General features: G+C 50.3%; 2 protein-coding genes across 8 annotated transcripts in view; both read right to left on the bottom strand.

The window, feature by feature from the left end:
- Positions 1 to 668: 668 nt before the first annotated feature.
- On the bottom strand, positions 669 to 12265 carry ENDOV (endonuclease V). Of its 3 annotated transcripts, none has more exons than XM_087750436.1 (9): positions 11790 to 11892; positions 11164 to 11335; positions 9851 to 9985; positions 9371 to 9410; positions 9156 to 9268; positions 8978 to 9046; positions 8186 to 8314; positions 1940 to 2016; positions 669 to 834 (listed from the first exon to the last, which is right to left on the bottom strand). In XM_087750436.1, exons 1-9 carry the CDS (start codon positions 11846 to 11848, stop codon positions 807 to 809), a joined length of 822 nt encoding a protein of 273 aa, XP_087606562.1. In that variant the 5' UTR covers positions 11849 to 11892; the 3' UTR covers positions 669 to 806. The 3 variants fall into 3 exon arrangements, with proteins under 3 accessions (XP_087606562.1, XP_087606561.1, XP_087606563.1); XM_087750435.1 differs by having other exon boundaries at positions 669 to 837; positions 11790 to 11891; XM_087750437.1 differs by lacking the exon at positions 669 to 834 and having other exon boundaries at positions 8186 to 8258; positions 11790 to 12265.
- The window catches only part of RNF213 (ring finger protein 213), a 55741-nt gene continuing 50000 nt past the window's right edge, over positions 11951 to 17691 (bottom strand). For all 5 annotated transcript variants that reach the window (XM_087750428.1, XM_087750427.1, XM_087750425.1 and 2 more), the window contains 9 exons: positions 17401 to 17533; positions 16608 to 16691; positions 15508 to 15688; positions 15182 to 15383; positions 14957 to 15034; positions 14444 to 14641; positions 13543 to 13632; positions 13251 to 13429; positions 11951 to 12703 (listed from right to left, as the gene is read on the bottom strand). In XM_087750428.1, the coding sequence (XP_087606554.1) occupies positions 12550 to 12703; positions 13251 to 13429; positions 13543 to 13632; positions 14444 to 14641; positions 14957 to 15034; positions 15182 to 15383; positions 15508 to 15688; positions 16608 to 16691; positions 17401 to 17533 (1299 nt within the window). In that variant the 3' untranslated portion in view covers positions 11951 to 12549. The remainder of the gene's footprint in view (positions 12704 to 13250; positions 13430 to 13542; positions 13633 to 14443; positions 14642 to 14956; positions 15035 to 15181; positions 15384 to 15507; positions 15689 to 16607; positions 16692 to 17400; positions 17534 to 17691) is intronic.

Below are 17691 nucleotides of genomic sequence, written 5' to 3'. Positions count from 1 at the left end.
CATGCTTCAGCAGCAATGCAGAGCAAGTTCCCGCCAAGACCAGCAGCAGTAGAGCACGGCGTGCCCACCACGGACAATGACCCGCACACAGCCACCGAGGTCTGGTCACGGCTGCATGGCACCGAGGCCGCAGGCACGCAGAAGCCCCTGACACCAGAGAGACAGAAAGCTTCTCAGGTACTGGAGCTCAGACCTCCGAGCCTCTTCCAAAATCCGCAGCAGACTGTTGGCTCCGTCCCCTCCCTCGTGAGTCACACGCCCACCTGAAACACAGCGTCCTCTGCCCGTCTGTCAGGACCAGCCGGAGCTGCGTACTGGGCTTCTGTTCCCCGGAGATGTGCAAAGGGAATGTGAGAGTACAGGCTGCAGGGACTGAGTGGAAGCTGTTCCAAAAACGACAGGAAGGGAAGTCTCTGTGCCACAGAGGTGTGGGGGGAGCCAAAGGCCAGCTCTGGAGTTTGTTTATAACCAAGTGCCTCAGCAGCTCTTTGTAAACCACCTCCTGCAACTGCCCAAGTACTCAAGTAAGTTGTAGCAAACTTACAAGTGTATCTTTGCTTACACAAATATTTTTACAATGCTTAAAAATCAACCCTGAGAAATAAGCCCTAAACATTATCCTTGAACAGAAGCTGGTCTGCCTGCCCGCCAGGACCACGCGCAGTGGCTGGCGTTGTCCCGACTGACACGGCCTTGCGCTGCTCTCCCCTGGGGTGGCACTCGGCTGCTGCACTCGACAGAACCCCGGTCTTGGTGGAGGAGAGGATCCAGTGAAGAGGAGCCCTGCAGTTTCTTCTGGCATCAGATTAATCATCCAGTTCAGCCTCCTTTTTTCTGCTAGGAACAAAAACAAGGAAGGGTCACAGACTTAAAAAAAAGTAGAAGCCAAGAAGACCAAATAACTATGTCACTTGGTGAGTAAGGGGCTCAGATACACAGGTTTTGAGATATATGGTCATAAATGGAATGACTTTGGTTCTTCTGTTGCACAGACCTCCAAACTACCTAGCCTTTGTGTGAGCTTCAGCATCTGCCACGGCAGGAAGGCGTTAGAGGGGTTAGAGATGAAGCTCCAGCACAAACAGGGGACACCCAGCCTGGCACTGCACAGGGCTACCCCACGGCCTGGCCACGCTGTGCAACTGCCACTACAAGAGCAGAGAAAGCTCCTTCTTTTACTTCTGGCTGCATGACTACAGAATAGAGGAGCTGAGCAGAGCATGATGAGTTGCACCAGCCAGGCGTCCAAAGGAATCCATAAGAGCTGCCTCAGTCAGCTAAGTAATCCTCACTAGTGCCGCTGGCAACCTTCACTCTTTCTGGTCCATCAGGACCCTCAGAGCAGAGTGGGCTGGGCGTCCTGGCACACTTCACTGGTCCCCAAGCAGCTCTTCAGGCAGGGCTACCCGCTGTCCGTCCAGCCTGGTACTGGTGTGGGTTTGAGGGAACCCAACAACACCCTCGTGAACTATGCTGAAGAGGCAGCGTAGCTGCAACACAAGGAACTCCTACGCATCAGTGGACCTGCTCTGGATTTACACCATTTAACAGAGCAGCCGCTGGCCTCCATTATGTAAGAGTGGGGGACTCTGACCCTCCCTTTGCTTTCTGGAGGCAGAAACTGGCTCCCTGCAGGGTATTTCTGTTCACCCTCGTGTCACACCTGTAGGCGTTAGCACTTTGCTTATCGCAGGCGCCGGAAACAGACCAAATCCCCAACGACCTTCCCCAGGCTAGGACACAGCGCTCTGCGGAAGAAACGTGTGAAGTAGCATGGCTACAATCGCCAGAAATCACCCTTTATGGAGGCAGCATATGTCCTGATGTCACTTGAGCTCACTTTGTTACCCCGTTTGTCCCTTTAATGCCATTACTGAAGATCATTACATGAGCAGATCCCCTTTGAAGAGGCAGCTGCTTGGGCTGCCCACACACCTACCTCTTTGGCCCAGAAGATATGACCTCCAGTGGTGAACACAGCTGCTTCCGAATATACTCCCTCGATCTAATATCAGCCTGGAATTAAGGAGGAAAATGAGTGAAAATGGATTGATCAGCCTGCTTGGTGCCTCCCTTTGTTATCCCAGTATGGCCCTGCACACCCTGATGTCAGTACATCATAAATAGCTCTTGTACGACTGTGTTGCAAAGAGGAATCTGCATGTTTCTCTCCTTGTTTGGTTTCTGTGCCTCACTGCAAGCTGTTTGGGAGAATGACGACTTAAAAGAAACAGAGGGTCCTGGATCGAACAGCCTTAGTGGAACACAGTCCATTTCAGAAGCAGAAATGACATTTGCTGACCCCTTGCTGTCTGCCCTTTCTCATAGGAGTAAGGAGGTGAGAAACTGGGCACAGACAGTTCCTGACAGCCGGTGCCTAAGGTCTGCTCAGCCCTGACCTACCCCAAGCACGGCAGGATGAACAGCCAACGCAGGACCCAGACCAGGCTTCCTCAGCAAATCCTGGCTGCAGCTGAATGCGATCAGCCTTCACCAAGGGTCCCTATGAGACCCAGAGGATGAACTAGCACAGGCTTCCAGCACACGCTGCAGTGCAGCGAGCCTTCTCGCAGCAAGTACTGACCCAGCTGGGATCCCTCACCTTACACCTACACTGAATGGCTACTCCTCATCGTCCAGGGATGTGACAGGCCAGCAAGGATTTCCAGAGGCTTAGTAAGAAGAGGTGTTCACTGGCAAAGGGAGAGTTGCCGAGGTGATGGGCTGCTTTTCCATTTTGCCCTATCTCTACACCAGAACTGCAATTCCCCTCTCATAACCCTGGCAGCAGAGCCTGGGAGTCTGAGAGTGATCTAGTGCTTTCATCCTTTCAACCAAGCCAAGTGACTTCTTCCACATGTGGGCACCTCGAAATGCAATGCAGGAAAACGTAACAAGCAGCTAAGCTCCTTCACAGGCCTTCCCCAGCAATAGCTCATCCCTGTCTGATGAGATGGAATAGACTTGTTAGAAAATTGAGGGTAGGGCAAGCCTTCCTTCCCTCAAGAGGAGATACTCCAAAAGTAAACCAGCTCTCCCACTGAACCAACAGAAGCTGCCCCACCACCCTCACTCTGTAAAGGGATCACATGCTGTGACCACATGCAGGTCTCCGCAGCAAAATGCTCGCAGGTAAAGATGCCCAAAACAAATGACTCCCCTTCAGCCCAGGACTCTGCCCACCTTTCTATTTCTTGGGATCTTCTTCATCCCTTTTGCTCAAAGCTATTAAAATCCTTCAGCCTACGCTGATACACAGAAGCAGTGTGTCCCCTGGCCCCCAGAAAGTTGTTGGGCGTGCCAAAACCATATGGATGTGAAGGCAGATCTCTGCAGCATTGCAAGGCAATTTAGCGTGAGGCAGTGGATTGTAGATCCCTTCTCAAAGGGCGGGGAACTACTGGAGCATTTTATTGACTTTTCCCAGAGCACCAGAATGCCCCATGGACTCTGCTGCGGTAACCTTTGCTGTGCACTCATTGAAACAGCAGCTGTGTCCCAGGACTATGCTAACCGGGACTCCCACTGGCACTGCCAGCAGGTGCAGGCTGCACTCTCCGGGCTCACAGCACTCCAAGATAGTCCATGGTCTTTATAGCTGTGACACTGTCATGTTCCCAAAGGATTAGCTTTTCTGGTCACTCATCAGCTGAGAAATGGGACTCTGCCCTCCACAGGAAACTGTAAACTGAGAAGGGGAACGAGGCTATGGAGGGGGCTGTGAAGAGTTTGGGAATATGGCAATCCAGCAGGCGAGTTCTCAACAGGACATGGGATGAAAAGAGAGAAGTTGGCATTGCCCATTCTTGTACCCATCCCCTTCCTTCCTCTGTTCCAGCAGTTGTATGATGCAGCGACAGATGGAGAAGTGCACCACTCGTCTGCTGCATATCCTTCTCCCTAGGCAAGAGCTTGGCTCATCCTGCCTATGTGCCTGATGCGCTGGCTGTGCGATGGTAATTATGCAGCTATAGCAGGTAAAAACATCCACTAAAAGCAAACAGAGACAAGACACAAGCACATCCTTGGCTCTATCGCTTCTTGGCAGCAGTGGCAAGGCAAGTGACTGACACACCTTTCACACTGTCCTACCTCATGAGTCCAAAGGCAAAGCTGCCAAGGAAGACAACAGGAGCAGTTTACATGCCAGGTCGTATCCATGCTCCGGGCTCTGCTTTCCAGTACCAAAGGAGTAATGTTGAGACTCTACCAAATTTATGGTTTACTGCCCTCCTTGTTTGAAATTGAGCTTGGAGCCATTACCAAACCTCATCAAACGCATCCTCATGCAAGTGTCCAGTTCCTCCCCTCCCCTTCTGATATGCTCTCCTGTGACATGAGCGCTCCTGAGCTCACCAGGAAAACTACGTTGTTGTGTTTTATCAGCAATGCAGGACAGCATGTGGTCAGAGCGGGACAAGGAGAACACCAATGGAAATCCCAAGAGCTACAGAAAGTGTTGCTGGACATTTACTGGATGTTCTTGCTCTCCAGAAGTGTTATTGTTTGGCTTTCCCATGCAGAAGACTCTTAGATGCTATCACAAGCACACGGACCCTGGGTTCTGGACAACTTTGAGAACTGGCAGTTGATTTTTACATTCCCTCAAAGTTTTTCTCTTTTTTCAAAACTTCCTTTCTCAAAAACACCGCTTCGCCATGACATTTTGGAACAGCTGCTGTGCCCCACCTCAAAGGCAGAGTGTCTCTCTCCACTTAAAAAGCAGTATGTGACCTTCCCAGCTGGAAAAGCTTCACAGCATATGATGATCATGCTAATAAAGTGGGTTAACGCATCCCCAGTGGCTGTCCTTGAAGCATTTGCTACTCTCACCGCTGTTCTACTTCTCCCGTACCTCAAGCAGCTCCCCACCACCCCTCCATCCCTGGCACTCCCAGTCAGACCTCTCGGGTGGAGGCTCTGCCTGCTGCCTGCTGGAAACACAGCTCCACAACTGCTTAACAATTCTGCAAGCTCGAGAATGAAAAATAGTTACATAAGGGGTGGTTTGTTTGGGAGATTTTTTTCCCTTCTCTCTATAATTGGACAGTTTCATAACTGAACTGACAAATAACTTTGATCACTCTTCAGGATAAGAGATTACGTGATGTATTTTATAACAAGGGAAGGAGGTTGTTCAATAGAGTCCCTACTGGGAGACCAAGGTAGCAAGAGTCAGATCTACAAACTATATTTCTAGGGAAGAAAAACCCCAACCCCATTCTGCTGGTAACATAAGCTAATGCTCGATTAGGTGGCAAGTTACTGGCCAGTCCTCACTCCTAACGCAGTGCGGAGAGACAGCTTAACCCAGCGTATTAACCAAGAGGCTAATCAATAAGATGGATAACTGTCCTGTAATAATCCTTACAGATTGTTTCTATTTTCAGAGGGGACTAGTGCTGGCATTAGGGTCTGGAGTTGTTGCTTTCCCTATTTTATGAGGGGCAGTGGTGATCCCTGTGTACACAGCAAGCTTGCAGTGGGGGCTACATCTGAAGGGAGTTAGAGTTTCAGGATATCAGCTACTGATTTCCCTGCTAGGCAGCAGGAGCTATTCACACAGAGGAGAGGGATGATGGCTTATTTCTCAGTTCTCCTAAGGGCAAGCGTTTAATATTTCACATGAAGCGACCTCAGAAATTCACAGCCCTGGGCAGGCCTACTTCTGTCCTTCTCGGTGGGCTGGAGCAACATCAGGCTGTCCCATCAGCCGCATCCCGAGCCAGCAGGAACCACCTGGGCAAGGTGCCAGCTGGAGCTAACGGGATCATCAAGTGAGCTGGAGGCTGGTGTGCAGCCAACCAGGAACCTGAAACAGCGAGAGCGGTAGAATCAGTCCCAGTGCAATCCCTGTCAGCCAGAGATGTTTCTCCGCTGTGCATGGGGATCCTGGGTCTGAGCAGGCTTGGAGCAGGGGCAAACACGGGAGAGGGGTTCTGACCTCTGCCAGAAGCAGGGAAGGGCAGTTGCTCTCAGGAGGGCTTGGTATTGTTCCAGTGCTGCTCAGTCTGAATGCTTTGCTTATTTTTCTGGGATGACAGCTCCTGCCTACCTCAATCCCCATCTGGGTAGCTCCAAATGACCAAATCTCTGCAGAAGAGCCTCAAAATCTCACAAGCTGGCTGGGCAGAGAGATTGCCTCCATGCAAGCAAAATTCCCCCAGATCAGCCTTGCGTTTACACGTGGAATAAGGACTAAGTGGGATGTAAATACTGATTGTAGGTGATCATGAACTTCCCTCTGCTTTCTCTGAAAGATCGCTTTTCTCACCTGCATCACAGCCACAGTTCCTTTGGCAGCACGACTACGTTGTGGGCTGAATGCAAATCAAACCGTTTCTGCTCACTGCCTACTGTTGCATGCCCAAGAAGCACAGCACACCCGATACAGACCGGCCAGCCATACCTCTAGGAAAGCAGACGGTTTAAGTTCCCACAACGACTGCACAGCACTACACATGCTGCGGCATAGTACTGCCTTCACACAGACCATTAACACAGCCTCAAGAAGGTACGGGCAGCTGAGCTCTCTTTAGGGTGTTATACTTCTAGGGCTACCAGAACGTACAAACTAAGAGCTAATGATCCAGAAGTCTTTCACAACACTGGGAAAGCCGTAAGCACATCACCCATCAGGTCTGCAAGCTTGTACTGGGGAGGTATCATAGCAAAAAGGCCAAATCAGTCATCCACCGCAGGCCTGCCCGCAGCCTTCTACTTCCTAACTCCAGCTTTAGGTGCTCACGAGCTGAGGCTTCCAGCACTGCCCTGTGTCAAGACCTGTGGCAGTTACCATACAGAGGAACTGTGACAGGGAGAAGTCCCATGGAAAGGTTTAAGTGTCCTTATCTCCTGCCATCCCTCTATCTCTACAGCAAACACACTCCCTTTTGGATTTTTAATCTCTCTGTAAGAAAAGTGACAACAATTCGTTCCATCGCTTTACATAAAGGTCGCAGTTAGAGAACAGGAAGAGTCTCAGAACATAGATAAATACTGGAGATAGCTGGAAATGAAATGAGGGTGATGGAAAGCTCCAAGACACCTTTTTGTTTCCAAAGGGAATGCTTTTCCCCTTTCCTCTGAACACGCCGAACTGCAGAGCTAGCTCAGAGCTCTGCGGAGGCATCTGGCCCTTGCTGGAAGAGATTACATAAGAAGATCTATCAGCCTACTCCCGTCTGGCAGGTAGTGGTTTATGAGACCAGAAACTCCAGTTCTGGTATGGACACTTCAAGGTTTGTTTTGCTCTAAGGTGTTAGATTTTTGTCTGGTTTATAACTATAGACTCAAGACTCTGTTTTCAGAAAACACTGCAGTACCAATGAGAAGCTCCTGTGTGCAGAGACTGCGTAACAGCCCTCAGCAGGATCACCTTAGTGCTGCTCTGAGGAGCTGCAGAGCAAAGGTGGCCAGACACCTGACAAGCACGGCGGTGCAGCAATGCGAACGGCGTGTTCCAGGGCAACGTTACAAACGCGGCCATCTGAACGGGCCCCGCTCCCCGGGCAGTCGCTGGGTCTGGCCTGCCTGAGCCACTAACAGCAGGGTGACCCTGAGAGAAGGGAAGCACTTGTCAGGCTAGAAGTCCCAGAGGCTTTACACTTCTCCAGACCCTTTCCTCAAGCCCTGCTGCGATTTAATTAGTCTGAAGCTGCCTTGGTGGCAGCTGCGGCTCACTGATGGTGATCCAGTGCTGTCACCTACTGGCTGGCTGCCGCCCCAGAGCCTGCAGCTCCTTGCGGAGTGCAGTAGCAGGGAAAAGCCCAGAGGAGCAGCACTGCGGTCTGTGCTAGGCTCAAAGTGCCCAGGAAAACTGCATTTCCAGCTCCTGTGTATTAACATCAACATCACAGAAGATGCCTGCAGAGAGGAACCAAGAAATCAGTCAGGCTGGGTCTGCAGTAAGGGCCGTGTGTGCTTCCAGGCACTGCGTCAGAAGAACAAGCAAGGAAGAAGGAAGGATCAGTTAACTACCACGTAAACAACACCACAACAGGCTGGGGAAGAACAGGCCAGCATGAAGGGTGCCAGCTGCAGAACTGCCCGTTGCAGACGGGTGGCAAACTGAGGTCTGAAACGTCGCCATAGGCTTGGCATCCACAGCCCCCTCCACTGCCTGCTTGCCTGCTTCCCTACTCCAGGCCTGCCGTCCCCTTCCTTAGCTCCCCTGCTTTTGTACCTGACGGATGGGCTCCGGGATCCGGTACCTGCAGCAGGACTTGACTAGACGCACGGCTGTTTCCAGGCACACCCTGTGACCCACAGAGATATAAAGTGGCTTAGAGCTGTTGTTGTAGCTACGCAGGACCTGTGCATTCAGAAACAAGAAAGACCAAATACTCAAGAGGCTATTTTAACAGAGTGGCAGATGAATTATAAGCTAGCCAGTTGCCTTCAGAAGGTGGGATTGTGGCTCTGCATTTGGTAACTCTCAGCCTTCTTGATCCTCTACTTCTCAGTATCTCCTCAAAGGGACTGTTTGCCCTTTTGGACCCCTGTGGCCCTTCCCCAAATGCCTCACACACTCTGGGAAGCAGTGAGACTTGCTAATGCAGACTATGTTGAAATAACACCAGACACAGGAAGTTTCTTACATCTGCCCGTTTCCTGTGCAGTGCTCTTCTGAGTCAGATATTTCATCCTGGTAATCCATATTTCATCCTGGTAAGCTGCTACAGAATTGGCACCTCTCCATGACTGTGGTTCATGAATGGGGTGCTGGAGCATAGGACCTCAGATGCCATAGCCATGGACGTGAATATATCCAACACCTGAACTGTCAACTCTTTCTACAAATGTTTGAGCTCACAGGAAGGGGAACGCAGTGTTACTTGTCACCTGTTGACACCGTGTCTCCCTGAACTAGTATCATGGAGGCAGTCCCACTATAGAGAACATCCTCCAGTGCTTCCAGTTACACAAAGCTGGAAGACTTGACGGCCAAATGAATAGGAAGCTCCCCGCAGCTTACCATGCCCAGGACTCTCCCCGAAGTGCCTGTCAGTGGGAACGTATCTCCTTCCTTTTGCAGGGAACGAATCTAGGGATAAACATACACAAGGTCAGTTGGTTAGAAAGCACTTGTATGCGGCTGTCCCAGTTCTCTTGGGATATTAAAGAGTGGAAATAAATTCCCAGCCTGGCCTAACCTGCTCTTTGTGCAGCTCATCCCTGACCAAGCCATCCACCTGCAGGAGGTTCTTGGCCACTCCAATGCATGGTAGATCCGTCAGGACTCCGAGGTGACAGGCCACACCAAATCCTGCCAACAACGAGTCACTGTAACTGCAGGACACCAGAGAACAGGAATCTCAAACAGCAGCACGGGGACCCTGGAGAACAGGGCTCTCCAATAAAGTCCTACCTCTGTGATGGAGCAGGCCATTCCCATCTACAAGAAGTACCTGAAAAAGCCAAAAAAGAAATGTTATTTCCTGTGCACTAAGAGCCACTCCAATAAGCAATGACACTGGCCCTGTGAGGAAGGAAAAAGACTCTCTCAGTTCTTTTACTTGTCTCTATAAGGGTCTTCCTGCAGTGCTGTCTACACCTGACTCTAGATGATCAGCAGCATGAGCTCTTAGTGGCTGGCAACACTCTTCACTGGTGCTGCGCAGAGAATGGGACTCCCATTGCCAAGGGAGGCCTGGCTGTTCTTGACTTAGCATCCCTGGTCCCTAAGGAAAGGGCAATAAATGCTTCAATACAACTCTTGACGCTGCTCTTTCTGCCCTGCCATCGGGAAACAGCCAGACAGCGTGGTCTCAGGAGACGGAAGAACACCTTTCGGCAGTACTCTGCACCCTCATGACTTCTCAACTCGGGACAAAGAAATATGCCACACCTGAGGTTTGAGCCTGGGCTCCTCCTGCTGAAGTCTCTGAACAGCTTCTACCAGGAAAGGGACCTCTCGGAAGGCTAAGAATCCTGCCGTGTACGGGGTGCTCACAGCCACCATCCGGCAATCCTCGTACAGCACCTGGGAGCAGCGGGACAGTGCAGAGACAATGACCTCCAGAGACAATGACTTTGCTGGTTAGTTCCTGATGGTTTCAGAGGCATCTCCTCTGGTTTATGTCCCTTAATCTCATCTTCTTAAAATACTCTGCTTCTGGATCTCTCCCACAAAGCCAAGGCCCTTGGGTTGTGTCATTCTGTCACTCCGAGAAGGGGGCGGATAATGGTCTGCTGACAGAAGAGGGCTGGACGTCACCTGCCATACCCTGCTTGGGAGTGAAGTCCTTGAAACAAAATGAGGGCAGGTATTCAAGTAGACAGCGGGGGACCTCAAAGTTCACCCAGTCAGAGCATTATCAAAGGGCGTCTGTCTCTACGCAGGGATAGGCCAAAAGAAACCCTGTAAGACAGGGCAAAAAAAATGTTCGTGCAGGGCAAGTCAAGAACCAAGGCAGGATTTGAAATTCAGTTCACAAAAATCCCAGCAGCCAGTATCAAACTTTATTTCTCTGCTTGTTATAGGTTTGATAGTTAAAGGTAATTTCTATATCATTTTGAAAGCTGGGAAAGAGACAAAAATCTTTATTAATTCAAGTTAAATGACTGTGGGATGTGGAATTCATGGCAGTTTTGAAAAGGCTTTTGCGTTACATCCCATACTATTAGTTGATTCCCAGCAAGAACTCACAAACAAGACATCTGCTGTTTGAGTGCTACAAATGCTTTCATTTCCTCCCTTGATCGGCACTGAATAACAACGGTCCTTTTGTCTCCTTCTGGGTAGAGGCTGAGTGATTATTTCAATATACACCTAAACCAGTTACAGACTTCTGTGCCTGACCATAGACTACATCTCATCACGGTATTTTTTGATTTACCAGCTAACTTGAGCACATACTGAAGCTATCCCTCGACGCCTTTTAAGTTCCCAGTAATCCTACAAACCTCTCGCAATTAGGAGAAGTTTGCATCGCATCTTCCTAAACTTATGCGTAAATCCTTACACGCGTTTTTTTTCTCCGTTTATCTTTCTTGCAGAAGGTACGGTTGGAGGCTTTGTTGAACGTATATGCAATAACTTATTGATGTCCTGTGAAGCAGTAAATAATGGCCTTTGTGTGAGTTTTCTATAAAAAAACCCTCACGTTGTTGCACACCCGGACACAGCCCTAAGGAGCGAAGCTGTTCGCTTGCCGTTACCTCGAGAGCCGGGAAGCTGAGAACGACCAGGGAAGCGCAGGCGCTGGTGTCGTCTCCTTTGATATACGATAAATCCACACCTCCCACTCTCTCCAGTCCTGCAAAACTTGAATCTTTCTGCCACTCCTCGGTGTCCTCCTCAACCACACCGGCTTTTAACCGGGCCTGCTCTCTAGCCAAAGCGAAGCAGCCGCAGTGAAAAGGGAGCCCAGGGGAGCCCCTTCCCCTCGGCTCCAGGCCCCGCGGCCCCGCTCCGTCCCGCTCAGCACGAACCGCACCGCAGCGCGGCGGGGGCAGAGCACCGGGGGCTCTTCACACCTCCTGGGGAGGCGGGAACCCCTCACGCTTTCTCCGAGAGGGGGAACCGACTCCCCTCGCTTTGGGCTGGTCCTCACGAGGGCCGCGGGGAAGCCGAGGGAAGGGAACGGGACCCCGCCGCGGCCGGCCCGGTAGCGAGGGGGGGAGAAGGGGGGGGGGGGGGGGGGGTCCGCCGGGCCCGCCCCGCCGGGCCCAGCCCGGAACCCACAGCGGCCGCGGCGGGGAACCCCGGGGCCCGGCGGGACCCGCAGCCGCACACGGTTGCCATGGCCATGGCCATCGCCTCCCCCCCCCCCCCGCGCCGTTACCGTTCCCAGCGGCGGAGCCTGGCGGCGTCCGGCGGCGGCTCCGCTGCGCGCCCCGCCATGGCGCCGCGCCGGAAGGCCCTGTCACACCCCCCCCCCCCCCGGGCACGCCGGCCGGAGCGGCCGTTCCGTGCCCCGCGGCGACAGGGACAGGAGGAGCCGCGGCAGCGAGAAGGAGCTTTATTGGGAAAGGCCCCCGCGGCGGCCCGGGAGGGGGGACCCCGGCCCGGGAACAACGCGGCAGCGAGCGCCGGGCACGGCGGGGTGGGGGCGGCCCTGCCGCAGCCCACGGCGAGAAGTGGAGGCAGGGAAGGAGCGGCTTTTTCCAGCTTGGTTCCAGTTCTTCGGTGGTGCTGCAAGGGCAGCCTCCCAGCTTCGGTACCGGAGCGGCAAGGAAGGGGCAGCCGGGAGAAGGAGTCAAGAGAAACGCAGATTGCAAAAGTTCCCAGCTGCTTTTTAAAAAAAAAAAAATCCTTCATCTTTTTCAGGTGGCTCTGGGGTTGTGTTTGGTTTATGATGCCTTCAAAAGTCTCTGCTCATCCGTGGAGCTTTCTGTTTCTCCACCATCCTTCTGATGCATGAAAGCACCTAATCTTTGCATCACACTTTTGGTTAAAGTTAATAAAAAAAAAAAAAAAAAACCACCCTCAAACCCAAACCCCAATGCCCTAAGCTTCCAGAAGCTCGCCAACACCCTGTGTTTGTGGCACTAAAATGCCCTGTGCATGAGGAAGGCCAGAGGGGCCGCGTGCTGCTAGCGGTCCTAGCTTTCCCTGTGCTCTCTTTTGAAGAGAGCGGCTGCTTTCCACGTAGCAGTGGCATGCGAGAGAAGAATCTCATCTGGGAACAGCTCTTGCAGCTCTGTAGCTAACTCGGAGTCTTTTGCATCAAGAAAAGGAATGAGCGATTCCTTCAGGCTGGGAAAAAAAAAAAAAAAGAGCAAAAGTAGTATTAATAGATGGTGTATGGCAAACTACAAATGCCACATAGTATTTTGTGCGGTAGGAATGCGCCAACATTAAGTATACAGAGTTGTAACACGTGTATTTTGTAATGAGAAGGATTAAACAGCCAGTTGGATTTAGAGAGAGGCTAAAGAACCCAGAAATGGGAGGCTGCAGGTCAGAACCAAGCTGTCAAGGGCCAAGCTGAGTGTGCTCAGCTGAGTGACTGCAGAAGTGCTTGTGTTTAGCTTTAGTGCTCACGAGCAGCAGCTCCTGGTATACTCCAGCAGTGTTCCCAAAATAGCTCGTGTAAGATGAAGAGGAGTCACACATGCCAGAATCAGGCAGTGTGTCTTAGAACTAGCTGCATGTTCTCCATGTTGATGGTTGTGCTTTGTGTCTAGCAGGGCAGTCATTTGCCAAGGGAACCGTTCCCATCGCGTGCGTTATCAGAGGCAGAGAAGCTTAAGTTGGTAACAGCAGCAACAGTGGGTTGGTTTGGGCCGCATAAATCTGTTACCTCCATGTGGGTCTGAATTCATCCACAGCTTGGACACGTCTCAGCTTCAGGACGATCATTTCATGGAGCTCCTGCAGAAAGGTTTCCAGCCTTGAGTGGACAAGGAAGGTGTTGAGGAGCTTGGCAATCTCTGGAGTGAGCTCATCTTTGTAGACTGTACTGATGTCTACAAAAGGATCCTAAAAATGCAGTGAGGGGAAAAAAATAAACAACCAACCATACACATTTGAGCAACTTCATTTAGAGAAGAGGAAACAGCTGATGGGACGCTGAAATTATCAGTGTACCTTACCCTTTTGAGGCGCAGAAGCTGCTCAGATTTGTGGGTAGAGAGAAGTTGCCATAGGGCTATGTTGTGCTTTAGGTGGCATCGTCTAAGGGCCTGAAAGAAAAACACATAGATGGAGTGAACCTGGATGTGAGGGGTGTATTTAGGAACCTGTCCACACCCTGCCCTGCCCATGCAGGTCAAAACTGCAGAGGAGCACAACCGCAGGGAGTTCATCAAGCCCTTTTAACCCTGGTGTAGAAGCCCATCTGCAATAGGCTGCTCTCTCCCTCTTCCCCATTTTGCTCCCAGTAATCCATCTTTTTGGTATCATGAAAGGGAGTGAGAAAGTGATAGGGCTAAGTCACACGGACTTGTCATAACATAGTGCCTTTGCCCCCTGTCAGTAAAGGGCCTCTTTTCACACGTCTTTAGGAGAGAAAACCTTCCCCTATCACCACTTTTGAGAGGTAAAGGGATATTTTCAATCCTGCTCAGCACCAGGCAAGCCAGTGTCACTGAAAGCTGACTCATAATTGAAAGTTCCCCCTTTTCTCAGTTTTAGCATTGCAACTAATTATGCTGACACTCAACTGAGAATTCTCCTTCCTGGTGCTGACAGAAGAGCTTGGATCTGCAGAGAAGAGCTCAACCTTCTGCATAGCCCGCACCTCGCCTTTCTGTAGGGTTTTGCAAGAACCTGCTGAGCATCACAAGCTATCAGATGCTGCCACCTTGCAAGCACTGGTTGCAGGGCAAGTGAAAATCGTTCCCCCCCGCTGTTGAATATGGTGGGGAGGGAATTCTATCACATACCTTTTCAAGCTGAACTTTTGCTGGGCTTGGAGATCAGGCTGGCTGGATTTAGTATAAACCAGTGCAGATTTTATCCTGTAAGAATAAAAGCTTTACCCTCAGGACTCACCTGCAGTACATGAGGGTTTGTCTGATCAGCCATCTGCAGAACTTCTTCTATGTAGTCAGTCAGAAGCATTTCGGCATTCTCTCCAGCCATGGCCAGGAATCCCAAGGTAATTTCAGTGATGGACAGAGCATCACAGACATCACTGTAAGACTGTAGTTCCCCACTGATCATGTTCATCACAGAACTGGGGAGAGCACTCTGAAAACCATGAAGTCAAAGCAGTTGCTAATATTAGTTTAGAGCCATTCCTTATTGCTGCTCAAGCTGCTAAAGTCATGGAAAACAGCAGAGCCCCAGATTTAGGAAACTGAAAATGCTTAGCTACATCCCTTTCCTTTGTAAATCCTGACTGACAAAAGGCGGCCAGTTTGCACATATTCAAGGCATGCCGAGAGATTAGCGGAGAAGCCTTCAGAGCAGATGAACAAGGCAAGTGACAGAAGACAAGCCTGGCATTTCTTGGGATGTCAGGGGTCCCATGCTTGCCTTGTTTCCTCCAGTGCAGAAACCCACCTGATCCAGCTTATTCCTGACATCATTAAACAGCTGCTCGTAATTCCGATCATGTCTGTACACGAGGGTAGGTATTCCCTGTCAGGAGAGAAACCCATGGTTGTAAAGCTTTGCTAACATTGCTCACCCTGCTACAGTGCATGCCTGACTGCAGCAAACACTGCAGGGCTCCACCATCAGCCAAGAAGCCGTCTGCAGAAAACGTAGCTAGCTGCCTTCTCCTACCGTTAGGGTGATGAGTGGTTTCCCCTGCAGGAACTTGCTGATGACTTGCTGCTGGATCCTCTCCAGATCAAAGTCCTGCAACGTCTCCCCTCCTTTCTCCATGCTGTACTGGCAGTTGGACAAGATCAGAGGAATCAGGTCTCTCTCAACCTCATAACTGATCAAGTGCAGGTCAGCCACTTCTGATGGACTAATCAGGTACCTGCAGAGGAGAAAGCAGTCTCCATTTAAAGGAAGAAGCCTTTATGAAGCAGGGAAAGCTGATTGTGTGATAGCAGGTAATACAAGAGAGCCCCAGAAAATGCCTAGCTGGAATAGCAACGTACCTATCATCTTCCTTGATGTGTTTGTTCACTGAGTGGATAAAGTCGTTGTGCAGACTAATGAGATAACTGGCTAAGGCTGTGGAGCAGAGGCCCAGCCCCTGTCGACGTGGCAGAAGGACCTCAAGTTTGCTGTCCAGGGTCAGGTCAGCATCACAGTAGCCTTTAGGAAGCTTAATTTCCCCTGAAAGAAAAAGCAGCGAAGACTGCTTGAGGTGGTCCAGAGCCAGCCCACGATGAGCAAGCCACTCCTGAGCTGACCCAGGTCAGGAGAAAGTATAGAACCTGAAAAAAGCAGTGCTCTTTCCATTACTTATAAGCGCTAAAGGGAGCAAGTTCAGGTGAGAATACTACGAGAGGGAAACAAATTCTTCCATTTGCACCATTCTTAAACCTTTAATGGTTTTTGTGGTTTAACCTGGCAGGCGGCTAAACACCACACAGCCGTTTGCTCACTCCCCCCACAGTGGGATGGGGAAAAAACAGGAAAAAAAGGTAAAACTTATGGGTTGAGATAAAGGCAATTTAATAGGACAGAAAAGGAAGAGAAAATAATAATGATAAAAAAATATACAAAACCAGTCATGCACAATGCAATTGCTCACCACCCACTGACCGATGCCCTGCTGGTTCCTGAGCAGCAGACCCTCGGCCAGCTTTCCCCCAGTTTATATACTGAGCATGACGCCATACGGTGTGGGATAGCCCTTTGGCCAGTTGGGGTCAGCTGTCCCGGCCGTGCCCCCTCCCAGCTTCTTGTGCACCCCCAGCCCCCTCGCTGGTGGGGTGGGGTGAGAAGCAGGAAAAGGCCTCGGCTCTGTGCAAGCCCTGCTCAGCACCAACTAAAGCATCAGTGTGTCATCAACATTATTCTCATCCTAAATCCAAAACACAGCACTATAGCAGCTACTAGGAAGAAAATTAACTCTAAGCCAGCCGAAACCAGGACAATGGCCGAGGTCAGTTTTGAGGATATGTCTCAGCATCACTGATGGGAGGAACCTGAACTCTCGAAGGGTAGTAGTAGAGGAGCATTGCCTGACAGCTGGCAAGCTCTGGTTTCCCTCACTCTCAAAACAGTGCTGGGACAGAAAGATACTCACCATGGGTGTCCAGCGAGCTTCTTAGCTTGTTCCAAACAGACAGAAACACTTTCACTCTCCTCTGTAACAGGTCCCTCATCACATCTGAGGAATAACAGAAAGACAAATCCTTGAAACGCCTTTTACTGGCAACACTGTGTAACTCCGTAATACAAGAATTTTCAGAGCACAGCACTGAGCTCTAGGCAACTGCTCAAACAGATCAAGAGAGACTAAATAGACATTAAGCAGTTTTCTAATGGTATCAAATGGAGTCATTTGCTCTGTTTGTTTATATTCTGCCATTACTGTCTGCTATTGGCACAGGCTACAAGGCTGGATGGATCCTTGGTCTGATTCTGCACAACCTTTAAGTACTTTTCCGTAAGTACTTAAAAACATAAGTAGTTGTACTTAAGTACAATTGAAGGAGTTGTCAGAAAGTGTCTGTATGCTGCTCATGAATGGAAGGGAAGGACATTTATTCCACCTATTAGGCAGGCCCTACTCCAAGGCAGAGCTTAAAAATTCAACATACCCACTGCTGCATTCAGGGATTTGTCTTGCCTATCTCTGAGCAGAGTCCCCACCCCTTGTGAACTATCTTCCTGTGCTTAATTCTCTTTAAAGCCATCTGATGACTTTTCCAAGCATAACTCCAGGGTTAAGGTCTCCAATTCATTTGGATGGGAGTTAAAAGGAAAATATGAGGGCTTAAGATTGTAAGCTCAAGAGAAGTTTTCGCTTCCACTTTCAACTGGACTATCCAGCGCTTTTTGTTTCACTGATTACAGTTTTGGCACAGTCTTCTCACCAGTGAGGGGTTCGTTGAGGAAGTCTCTGATCGAGCAGTGCTTGACATCAGCAGTGTTCTGAAATCGCCTCACCAAGTCTCTCTGCAGAGCCAGAATCTCTGGTAAGAATTTAACCAGCCTCAGTTCTGTTTCCTGGAGGAGGAAAGGGGGCCTATGAGTAAGGTTGTCCTTGGACAAACCAGTTTTGAATACTTTTATGGAATTACTTTTTAAATATTTAAAAGAAAAAATATTTTACACGTGCAGTTCTTAAGATTATACAAAAAGTTATGAGAATAAAGACGCTGTAT

This window comes from Nipponia nippon, unplaced genomic scaffold (assembly GCF_047370975.1).
Source record: "Nipponia nippon isolate SJK-2023a ecotype South Korea unplaced genomic scaffold, ASM4737097v1 scaffold_14, whole genome shotgun sequence".
NCBI lineage: Eukaryota > Metazoa > Chordata > Aves > Pelecaniformes > Threskiornithidae > Nipponia > Nipponia nippon.
This window is presented reverse-complemented; position numbering and strand designations above follow the sequence as displayed.